Here is a 12564-nt window from a genome sequence, read left to right as displayed (position 1 = left end):
TATAATATAAAGACTACGTATCAGTGTGTGTTATTAGCCGAAGGTATTGGCTCAATTGAGTGGATTACATCCTAATGGAGTAAGATACTAGACCTTCTGATCAGGCCTGATTCCAATGGGTGTCTGTACTAGCGCATCATCTGCCTATAAAAATGAGTTAAACTTGATCAGTAAGTAATTTGCTTTTGTTGTGCTTTAGCTCACTCCTTTCCCCAATGATCATTATTTAATACTTTTAAAAGCATGTGGAATATTTTTCTTTTCTTTACAAATTTATCATTGTTGACCTTCCACCTTCTCTCCTTCTGAATAGCACCCTTTCCAATTTAATTACTTTATAATGTCTTATTATAGTTATTCATGATTACAAAACAATCATGTTTATCAGCAAGGGAGAAGAAGAGGTTAACACTTGGTACAGTAACTACGGTTCTTCAAGATGTGTCCCCCTAGGGGTGCTCCAGTACAGTTCACATGCTCCACTGGAGCCCTTGAATGGAGATTTCAGTTAGTGTCCGTTTAGCTCATGCATGTACCCTATGCCTCCTCAAACCATATAATGAAGCTATATGGGGTACATGAGTGAACCACCCTCATTTCCTTCTCCACCCAAATGTCCCTGGAGGATCAGTTCAATGAAAAAGGGAATGAGGGCAGGTAGTAAAGCACCCACAGAGATACACAACTCAAAGAACTGCAGTTACTGCACAAAGTGAGTAACCTCTTTGCCTCCTTCGAGTACTGTCTCTATGGATGCTCCACTTCTGGTGGCTTCCAAGCAGTACCCCCAAATGAAGGAGGCAGCTTCAGAATAGAGTCCAGAACTGAAAGTCGTATAGCAGAACCAAGTGCCACATCAAATCCAACAGCATGGATCAGCGTATAGTATTTTGAAAATGCGCTCTGAAGCCCATGTATTGGCCCTACATATTTCAGATACTAGTACATTCTTCAGTAATGCCCTAGATGTTGCCTGTGATATGGTTGAATGTGCTATCACCCTTTGTGGGGAGGAGAGGATGGGATGAATGCCTGTAGCATAACAAGTGACAATACATTCAGATATACATCTCAATAGTCTCTGAGTAGAGCTTGAAGACTTTGTGGATATATCCATGAAGGAAATGAAGAACCTAAGTGACTTTCTAAATTGCTTGGTCCTATCTCAAATGAAAGCCAAATCCCTTTCTTCTAACACCCATTATATATAAACAGGATTGATGTAGAGAACTATGTCACTTCAGGAAAAAAAAACAACACACTGGTAAGATGAAAGTACTGGTTAAAATGGAGCTCTGATAGAATCTTAGGTAAGACTTTAGGGTGTAGATGTAAAGAGACCTTGTCCTTAAAGAATCCTGTAAAGGGGGTATCTGCCAACTCCAATCTCCCTGATCTTACAGGTTGACATGATGGTTACTAAAAAGGCCATCTTCATAGATAAATGCAATAGAGACTAGGTTTGCCATTCACTGGAATGGAGATCTCATAAGGTAATTGAGGTCCCAGAACAGAGTATGTTTTCTAATCTGCAGACAGAGATTCCCCAAATCTTTAATAAACCTAGATGATACTGGATGAGCAAATATGGAGAATCCTTCTAATGGAGGATGAAAGGCTGATTCTGTGGCCAAATGGATTTTAGCTGAACTAATAGATAACCCTCATTTCTTTAGATGCAACAGATAATCCAAAATGGTAAAGTGGCACCAAATCAGGCAGGAGGCAGCGATGACAACAACAATGGAAGGATCTCTTCCATTTCTGCAGCAAGTAGTACTGGTTGATTTCTTTGTATTATTCAGTCAGTCATACTGTTGTACTTCAGTAGACAGGGCCGGCTTCAGGTATTCTGCCACCCCAAGCAAAAAAAATTTTGGCTGCCCCCCACTCCAGCCCTGGGCTCTCCCCCGCACTCCCCTGCTGCCCCAGCCCTGGGCTCTCCCCAGCAAACTGCACATTCCTGCTGTCCCAGCCCTGGGTCAGTGGTAACTCACTCCCAGGGCGGGTCATTCAGCAGAAATTTTGGATGTGCACAGAACACAGACAGGATTGGTTCCCATATGGTTACAGAACTGCAGTAAAGTGGAACAATTTTCAGCTTGTGTGATTGGAGGATACCTGGATGCATATTATAAGACTGTCCTACATAAATGAGGAAAAGTTTAGGTGCCTTTACTATTCCTTTGTTCCACTCTTTCTTTCTATGGGGAATTTGCCAATGCAATATCGCTGTCTTCCTTTTAAACAAATAAAACTTTAAAAAAAATAGCTGTTGAAAATAGCAATTCCAGTCCTAAAAACCACTGGGAAGCATTTCTTGCTCAATTTTATCCTACTTTTTCTACAGCAAGTTACAGGATCAGTATATTTGATTTGGGAGAAACGAAGTAACAGCTGCCCAAACTGAGCTTCAGCACTCCTGAATTCTGAAGGTGTTCAAATCTGGAAGGAGGGCGCTAGATTTCCTTTCTGAATATTAGCTAAATCTGGAAAGGAAAAGTCAATTTCTGCTTCCATGGCTCAGAAGTGGAAATCCTCCTATGTGCCTGGGACTGTATCTAAAGCTGCCAAAGTCCTCTAGCAGACCCACCCCTCCCTTACCTCTCATTTTAAATTATAGTGGGATTCATGTACCTCCCTTGCCAGGCTTCAGATAGAGAGGTGCACTGTCCATTTAGTCCACCCAATTCCTTCTTTGAGGGCTGCAAGGTGAGGTCACACCAGTATCCCCTAATCCAGTCTGCGGAAGTCTTCTGAAGGAGATATCTGGGGCAAAGCCACCTACTCCTTGGGCTGGGCACACTTGTTCCCCATTCACAGTGCCACCCCCTTCTAAGCAGCTCTGGACTCACAGCAAGCTGCAGCATGGCTCAGCTGCCTCACTCCCTCCCTCTTCCTTTCCTGTTGATAGCTGCCAAGAGATTGCTGGGAAATGTAGTTATTCCCTGCTACAGGGCTGGCTCTATAGGGAGGAAGCTAGGCAAGGAACTACAGCTCCCAAGGTCCCATGGGTTCTCAGCTCCCATGCTGGATCCCCAGCTGCTCTGTGATTCCGCTTCTGCAGGGTTATGAGAGGGGAGGAAGTGAGTGTAAAAAAAAAAAAAAAAAAAAAAAAAGAATGGCTGGAATGCCACCCCCTGCAAACGTGCCACCCCAAGCACTGCTTGTTTTGCTAGTGCCTAGAGCCAGCCCTATCAGTAGAACAGGAGGATTCTAACCCTGTGAACCACTGAGGAGTCATACCCTGAGGTGGAGAACCACTAGACTGGGAAGAACCACATGATCTGCATCCCGTTACAGGAGATGAGAAATGGCTGGGAGCTAGAACAACAGTTGGATACATAGGTGATGGAGTTAAAGGTGCCAAGCTTGTCCCTCAGGCACTGTAAGCATAATTCTGGCTGTGTCAGAACTGCCCTTGAGCACCAACTTGTGGAGGTATGAGAAGATTAGGATCGCTTCTTGTCTGAGGTAAGCAGCCACTATTGCCAGGACTTTTGAGAACACCCTTGGGGCCCAGGAAAGGCCAAAAGGAAGCACTCATTGTTGAAAATGATCCTGACCTATAGTGAAGCATAGGCAATTCCTGTGCAATTGGTACATCATTATATGGAAATAGGCATCTTGTAGGCTGAGGGCCGAAAACCAATACCCTTTCTTTAGTGAAGGAATTATAGCTGTGAGAGTGACTGTTTTAAACTTTTGAAACTTTACAAACTTGTGTAGAAATCTTAGATATAAGATCGGTCTCCACCCTCCATCCTCTTTGGCACAAGGAAATACTTTGAGTAAAAACTCTTGCCCTTGTGAGGAGGAGAAACTAGCAGTATTGCTTCTAATCGAAGGAGAGAGTTCAATTCTGTCTCAATAAAAGCTTGAGAGAAGTCCCTGAAGAGGGACAGGGAAGGGGGGTGGAAGGGAGGGGGTGACGTAAAATGGATGGCATAGTCCTACGTTATGATCTGTATGATCCATTTGTCTGTAGTGATCTGCCTTCAAGCATGCTAGAAATAGGCAATGTGGTCTCCAAAGGACAGAATGTGGGCTAACTGGCACAGTTTTAAATCCAGACTAGTGCTGTGTCTAAGGCTGAGGCAGTTGAGAAGGATGTGAGAGTGGTTTGCCCTCACACTTCTATAGCCTCAGTATTTGGTGTGAGGAGGGGGCATGCATAGGCTGAATGGACAATGCTAACTGAACAGGAGTACTTGTGGCACCTTAGAGACTAACAAATTTATTTGAGCATATGCTTTTGTGGGATACAGCCCACTTCATCGGATGCATAGACTGGAACATACAGCAAGAAGATATTTATACATACATAGAACGTGAAAATGTGGAACTAGCCATAGCAACTGTAAGAGGCCAATCTATTGAGAGCCAATCAATTGATAGCTCATCTCATCTCAATTGATTGGCGTCTTACAGTTGCTATGGCTAGTTCCACCTTTTCACGTTCTCTGTATGTATAAATATCTTCTTGCTGTATGTTCCAGTCTATGCATTCGATGAAGTGGGCTGTAGCCCACGAAATCATATGCTCAAATAAATCTGTTAGTCTCTAAGGTGCCACAAGTACTCCTGTTCTTTTTGCGGATACAGACTAACACGGCTGCTACTCTGAATGCTAATTGAAAATCTCCAATGAAGAGCGTGAGAGGTGCCTGAAGTGGAGCACCCATAGGGACACTGCCTGAAGAAAAAGAGGTGGTTTATAATTAAATTAGGGGGAGTTGGGACTACAGATAATGAAAATACATTAATATGAACAGATTATATCATATAATGAAGTACATTAGAATAAATGCATTCTGATTATTAAACTGTATTTACAGTGTACAAATTAGTAAAATCAGCGAATAGTTGTAGGCAAGAGTCTACAGTCCTATACAGACTCCAAACTATCATGTAATAAATCTGTAAACAATTTTCTGCTATTCTTTGGTAATATTTCAAACTAACATCGGGTTGGGTTTTTTTTTAAGAAAGTGGCTCCACGTGAAATGTAATTTATAACTAATGTTCCTTTATTTGTCCTAACAAGACAGATGGCAAAGTAGTATTAGTCAGAAAACACCAATTTATCCTATCTTGAAGGTCTGAAGTAATAAACATTGACAGTTTAAGTTTTCAGTTGTGAGGATTTCAATATTATTTAGCCTCTATTATTATCTCATCTATCTCAGAACTTGAGCTAAATTAGAAATTACTCTGCTGAATGAGTGTCATTCAAAATGTAAATTAAAACCGTGAAAATTAAAAGTAACTGTTGGAACATTTCTTAAAAGTTAGGCAAGCTCATGTCTCAATTTTTTATGACTTGCTTGAAGCAGAAGCTTTATACTTTGCTGTCTTAATAGCTAAAGTATAATGAGGTAAGGAAGTATGTTTAAATGAATCTGAGTAATATTTTCCATAAGTCACATTGATCTTCACACTTGATTAGTGTTTAAATGCACAGTGTTAGCAGTGTACACAAACTGAGAGACTCCAGACAGCTCCTTTCAAAAGAAAACAGTTCAAATTAGTACTGAATAGGGTGGTTTGTCACAATCCGTGTTAACAATTTTTTTTGCTCCAAATTTAAATCAAAATAATCTCTGGACTAATAAAAATTGAAAATTTCACCCATAAATGAATTTTAAAAAGAGCAATCCCCAAACAGGTTGTACATGGAGAGTGTTATTATGGAAACTGCATTTGAAGCTTAACTACACAGTGAACCATTGCACCCATTACAGTGATATGTCTGTGAAGCAATGGGAAGGGGGATGAGGCCTCTTTTGACCAGAAGTGTTGCCGCAACTAAGGATTCAAGTGGGGTAGCACAGATGTTAAAAAATGGGAGAAAGAACAGGAACCTGGACCATTTCTACAGCCCCAACCATATGAGGAGGTCAATTTGTGTGTTACTGAGATGAAAAACTGGCAATTCTGCCTTTTAACTGGAATCAAATAAATATTCTCGGGGGGGTGGGGGGAGCAGAGGAGGTGGAGACAGACTGGGAAGGAGTTTGCTGAACAAAATTAAATGAAAGCTACATAAGCTAAACTAGAAAAAGGCAACTCACTCTCAAATAGGAGTGTCCACATGGGGAGCTGTATAGCTATAATTACAGTGGTACATTTATACCCGTAATTTCTTGAATTATTCAAAAACTAATAGACCTGGTATTTATGGGATTGAAATTTAAATTCCATTCTGTGCTAAGGGTGGACTGGCTGACTCTCAGACCCTAGCAATAACTACTCAGGAGAAGCCAAGATCAGTCATGAACCATTTTCTTGATCTCAAGTTCTCTATACAAACACTTATGAAGAAGTAGTGAAAGCCAAGAAATGCTTTCAGGACACAGATTATATTGGTCTCTCTTTTGTATTGTGTATTCCCAAACTCCCCTATAAGTGTGACTATTCGTGATGGACTATTACCTGAAGCACTCAATCCTGTTCTAACTCAAGTCAATGAGAATTTTTCCACTATCTTAAACAGGAGGAGTAGGTATATACCTCAGTGCTATAACCAGGTTCTCTGGAATTGCTTCTGAAAATCATGTGTGTTTTGGAGTTTCCTATAATATGAACTCAAAGAGAAATACAGGATTATTCAGGTTTTAAAGCATTTATTATACATTTTTGGTCTGTCTGGTTACTGTAATATTTGGATTTTTCCCCCCATTATATGGTTATCAAGAACATGATGAGATGGCTTCTATATCAAAGATATATATGAGCCATAGTAAAAATGCTTACTAAAACATGCGGAAAGAAATAAAGCACAGCGGATCATCTTTAAACTGCAGTTTCCTATTAGCCTGTTTGGGGTTAAAAAGAAACCAAGTTGTTATAGGTTATGGAAGGAAAAACTGGCAGTAGTTTAATTTATCTAGCCATTTTTAGCATAGCAATTCTCAACTCTAATCTGGACACCTGCACACACACACTGCTCACCTAATTTGTTGAAGTGTTAAACAGAGGTGGAAGTGAGGATCCTACTAGGCTCTGTTTTCTCAACTGTTGGTCTGTTGCTGCTGTCTGCCAAGGATAGGGTCTAAAGCCACTTATTTCTCAGTTCAGATCTTCTACAACTAAGCTGAGCTGGGGCGCAGCAAATGTTCTCTGCTCAGCATGCCCCAACCTGCCGTTGGTCAATAATGGTACGTAAGTATGGGTGTGTCTACAAAGCAGCAGGGAAGTGTGATTCCCAGAGCCAGTAGAGACTCCTGCTAGTTCTAATCAAACTAGGACCTACAAATAGTAGTGTGGCTGTGGTGACATGGGCTGTGGCTAGGGCTAGGCACTCAAATACAGTCCTGCCTGACCTCCAAAGTATGTACTGGGGCAGCTAGCCCAAGCTGCAGCCTGTGCTACCATGGCCACACTGCTAGTTTTAGACACTAGCTCAGGAGTCGGTAACCTTTCAGAAGTGGTGGGCCGAGTCTTCATTTATTCACTCTAATTTAAGGTTTCGCATGCCGGTAATACGTTTTAACGTTTTTAGAAGGTCTCTTTCTATAAGTCTATATTATATAACTAAACTATTGTATGTAAAGTAAACAAAAAGTTTTCAAAATGTTTAAGAAGCATCATTTAAAATTAAATTAAAATGCTGATCTTACGCCGCCAGCCTGCTCAGCTCGCTGCCAGCCTGGGGTTCTGTTCACCTAGACTGGCAGCGGGCTGAGCAGGGCTTGCGGCCAGGACCCCAGACCTGGGGGGCTGGGTTTCAGGGGTCAGGACAGAGGGTTGGGGGAGGGGGTTCAGGGCAGAAGGTTGGGGTGGGGTGGGCAAGAGTCAGGGCAGAGGGCTGGATGTGTGTGGGCGGTTCAGGGCAGAGGGCTGGATGTGTGCGGGGGGTCAAGGATCAGGGCAGAAGGCTGAGTGTGTAGGGGGGTGCAGGGCAGAAGGCTAGTCTTGGGGAGGGTCAGGGCAGAGGGCTGGATGTGTGGGGGATGAGCAGGGTTCAGGGCAGAGGGCTGGAGGGTAGGGGGTGCAGGGCAGAAGGCTGTGTGTGTGTTGGGGCCGGGGGGTTCAGGGCAGAGGGCTGGGGTGCTCGGCTCGTAGGGGTACTCCCAGCCCCTTGCCCTGAGCAGCTCATGGCAGGGGGCTGGAAGGGATATGCTTGTTCCCCCCCTTTCCCCCAGTCTCAGTCCCTACCTCTCTCTGTCCCCTCTAGGGAGCTGCCTGCATGCTATTGCTCTTCCCACCTCCCCCTCGCTAGGGCCCATCAGCTGATTGGTGCAGGGAAGGAGAGGGGGCAGGGCAGGAAACAACCACTCTGGGGGAAGAAGCGGGAGAGAGGGAAGCTTGGCTGCTGCAGAACCAAGCTTCTGCCTCCTGCCCCCGCAGGGAAGAGCCATGGGCGGCAGGGATGAGGACAAGGACTGAGGCAGGCAGCTGTGTGCCACTCAAAATCGGCTCGCGTGCCATGTTTGGCACGCGTGCTGTAGGTTGCCGACCCCTGCACTAGCTCAAAGAGAACTAACAAGTTTATATTCACCTCTGCTAGAAATCACATCTCTCAGCTGCTGTGCAGACATACCTTAATGTGTATGGAGGGAGGAGGAGGGAGTTCTGCCTCTTCTCCATGCAGTGTTACCTCAGATAATGAATTTGCAAAAGCCCTGCCTCAGCACTTCTTTAGGGATCAGTTCTCTCAGCTAAGAAGTGAAATTATGGGGACTAATGAAAAGATGTGAGATTCCTCCTACCACAAAGTCAACGAAAAGCCGCATCACATTGAGTTATAAAAGCTCACACACACATACCTGACTTAAGTTTCTTTTTTGTTTAACTCCATAAGACCACTTTTTTTTTTCTTTTTGGGTTTTGTTTGGTATACTACATTTCCTCTCTCAAATTGTGATTTGTATGCCATGTTTCAGTCCAGAATAAATTTTAAGGCTCAGTTATCAAGAAAATGCTGACATGACCATAAGAGTAGCAATGCTAAGAGAACCAATAAAATGATAAATAACATTGGCAGGACACTAAAGCACTAGAAGTTTTAACAATGATTCAGTGTACAGACCTTACCTTCCCCCCTGCCTCATGCCTGCTGCTTCTGGTTACGGCTTAGTCAAAAATAGGTATACTGGTAATGAGTGTTCTACAGCAAACAGATGAGGATCGACTCAGAATTAAGCAAAGCCTTATTTTTTTCCTAGAGCAGGAGTTATTAACAAGGAACTGGACGGGTGGGAGAGCTTTCTTTTTAATGTAACTAATGGATTGTGAAAGTCATTCAGGGGACGAATTTCTAGGAGCTAGAATCAAGGAATTCTTGGCGGCAGGCCCTAGGGTTTGGAATTAATTCTCTGTGGGATTCTGTCACTTTTACAGCAGGATGCAAAATAGACCTTTTTGTTCGTATGTTTTTCCAACAAAATGTTGCAATCCCCACTAGTAATTAGGCTCTTGGATCTAGTCCTTTCAGTAAGTTTAGTTTGATAATTGCAAGCGGTTGTAGGATATAGTATGCTTTTTCTTTTAAATTATGCAAAAGTCAAGTACTACTGATGGGTGTCTTATAATGCATGTGGGAAATAAATTCATCATATAGTCCTTTGCAGGAAAGTATCCATATGTACCTGGTCATAGCATTGTGACTAAAATAATCTGACAGTGTTAGCAAAAGAATTCGTATGATGTATTACAGCCCATACGCAAGGAACATAAAGGCCTGTATCCTGTACGATTAGCAGAAGTAAGTTAGCATGAGTATTTGCAACCTTTGGCATAGATAAATGGCCTACCAGTTAGCCTTTAGATTTTAGGGAATTGCATGTGTTAACCAAAGATTTTTGGGACCTACTGGTAACCACAAGGTACACCGCAAGAACATGGAAGTAACGGTCCAAGCCAAAGGTAATGGGTTTCAAGAATGAGATAACTGGCATTAGTATGTATGGCTATGCTGTTAATATGTATGAATACACTAGCCTCCAGAGTAAGTGTGCCCCAAGGTTATATGGGTGAGGAAATAAGATTTGGGCATGGAACGTTGGGCACTCACATGAATATTTAGAAGGTTGCAAAGAGCCTATAAAAGGGCAAAACCACCATGCGAAGGGGTGCTCCATCCAACTAGTTTAGTTTCCTTTTGTTCTTTTTGTCTTTACCTTTTAGCTTAGCCTTTTCAATACAACAACTACTCAACATTTGACCCTTCTCCACCATCTCAGATACGGAGGAACATGAAACATCGGACTCATTTGTCATACAAAAGACAAGGTCCTCAGCCTCCCATCACCAGGTCCACTAAGGAAGGGTGTGACTGTGCAAGTCTAAGCAACTTTTGTAAGGAATGATACCACAGGTATCCACAGAACTCTATTATTTCTTTTTGATTCTGTGGTTTTGGGCTTTGATCACTTTTTCCTTTATTTTAATAAAAATCTCCAAAGCTCAGCTTTGACCTCAGCATGAGCATTCTAGCCACACACCCTGAGGGTCCTTACAAAATATTGAACATTCAGTTCTGTGTAGCCTGATTTCAGGACGAGAATCTGGTTATCTTATGGTCAGATCATGAGCAAGCCTATAATAATATACAACCCACTAAAAATTAGGTTAACAGCATCCATATACATTCTTACCCCTTTTCAGCACTTGCATGGACTGCAGAAACAATCTCTTCTAGGATCTGAAGCGGGTCTTTTTTCAAAGTAAATTCAGCACCATTGCCACTGTTAAAAGAATCAAACAAAACCAGTTTTTACAAAAACATGATTATTTTAGAATAAAGGTTTCTGGACACAGTATCATTTCATCTGTACACCTGAAGGTCATTTATGAATATTCAGTAAATGTGACAACTTTCACAGTTATCTCTGTGTCAGATGTGATGCGAGGAGCAAAAATGGAAATAAACAACAGGAGAAAATAACAGCACTCAAATGCACTTTAAGGAAAAACCCGAGAGTTAAAATGGCCTGGAACATTTGGTATTCTTCAGAATGCCCATCTCAAACCTGGCCTATGTGAAAAACTACGGAAATGCATTGGCAAAATTTGCAGGGTGACAAGATTCAGTGTGGGTATCTTCCTACCACTGATTATTTCTCTTCAAGAATCAGTCTGCCTAGGATTAAATACAATAATTATGAATCATGTATCCAGTCAGGGAATTTCCACAGTTGGGACACACACCTCTCCAAATGTCAGAAGATGATAGAAGTTGGAGTGGCTGCTGTTAGGTACTTATCTAAAGATAAAAGTTGCAGTGCTGTTTAAACATTTGTCTTATGGAATGAAATTTCAAATCTTTTTATATGAAGTCTAGAGAAATAAACATGAAAAATGTCTGACTACTTAAGGGGAAACTGAATTACACTAGCACTTTATGCCTCAAGTGTCTTTTCATACAAATTGTTATAAGGGCACTGATCGTTAAGCTGACCTGTCTATTTTAGGGTGACTCTTTTTAATTTTTAAGAACTAAGGATGCTAGACAAATTTTCCAAAATTGGTTTGCTAAGAACAACTCAAACATGAGAGATAGGTTATACCCTCCCTTCAATTCATCAGGACAGTACAGTTATTGTATCATTAGAGTAAGTGGCAGCCTCTCTCTGTACCTGAGAAATATGACTTCCTACTACTTTGAAAAATGTCAAAGGCAACAATGACTGCTCTGCCAAAGATGAGATAACCCAAAGAGTGTCAGATATTGAAATATGCAGAGGAATAATTACAGTACTTTTCACATTTACCCTTGGAGTTATGGTAGTTTCTACAACCTTGTAATTTATGCAACTGCAGTGGGATAATATTTGCCCTAGCTAAGAAAATAACTACTCTACACAGGTGATCCTTGAGGAAAGTATAGACATGCAGGTTTTGAAACTTAAGCAGATTTTCTTCTTTAATGTTGATTAGTAGTCAGGGTCTATGTCAGCAGCATTGTATCAGTAGATTAAAAATGATTGAATGGCAAAAAACTACATTAACACGGAGTTAAAGTTGTTTGGTGGCATGCTGTTCCCCTGCAGAATGACGAGTTAAGCAAAACTCAAACTTCTGAAAATCAGGAAATGCAGAGTTAAGGTTGCCCTCTATCAGCAATGCCCCAGTTACACCCTGTTAATACACATACCTTTCCACTGCCAAGCCTATAGGTGCTGAAATGTACAAACTTTTCACCTCCTTTTACCACTCACTCACTCACTCTCACCCACAGGATTCCATCTGATACACACACATGACACTGGCCCTTGGTACTGTAAGATTCAGGAGGTTCCAGATCCTGGAATACACTCACATACTTAGCCAACTGCCCAGAAAGAATATCACATGTATACAATTGATGAATCACTTCACAGCCTTTTAAAACTCCCTTATACTTAGAGCATAACATCTTAACTTACACTTTCACTTAACCATCCTTAAAGTATTAGTCCTCTCAGGCCTGGTCTACACTACGCGTTTAAATCGATTTAAAGAGCGTTAAATCGATTTAACGCTGTACCCATCCACACTACAATGCCCTTTATATCGATATAAAGGGCTCTTTAAATCGATTTCTGTACTCCACCCCGACGAGAGGAGTAGCACTAAATT

General features: G+C 41.8%; 1 protein-coding gene across 3 annotated transcripts in view; it reads right to left on the bottom strand.

Annotated features, from left to right (window-relative positions):
- Positions 1–12564, bottom strand: part of NBAS (NBAS subunit of NRZ tethering complex) — a 405412-nt gene that overhangs the window by 96613 nt on the left and 296235 nt on the right. For all 3 annotated transcript variants that reach the window (XR_012655479.1, XM_032778999.2, XM_075063671.1), the window contains exon 47: positions 10602–10691. Coding sequence is in view for 2 of the 3 variants with exons in the window: in XM_032778999.2 (XP_032634890.1) it covers positions 10602–10691 (90 nt within the window). In the remaining variant the exon portion in view is untranslated. The remainder of the gene's footprint in view (positions 1–10601; positions 10692–12564) is intronic.

The sequence above is a fragment of the Chelonoidis abingdonii genome, chromosome 3 (assembly GCF_003597395.2).
Source record: "Chelonoidis abingdonii isolate Lonesome George chromosome 3, CheloAbing_2.0, whole genome shotgun sequence".
Lineage (NCBI taxonomy): Eukaryota > Metazoa > Chordata > Testudines > Testudinidae > Chelonoidis > Chelonoidis abingdonii.
The sequence above is the reverse complement of the archived record's forward strand: the minus strand, read 5'-3'. Positions and strand labels throughout refer to the sequence as shown.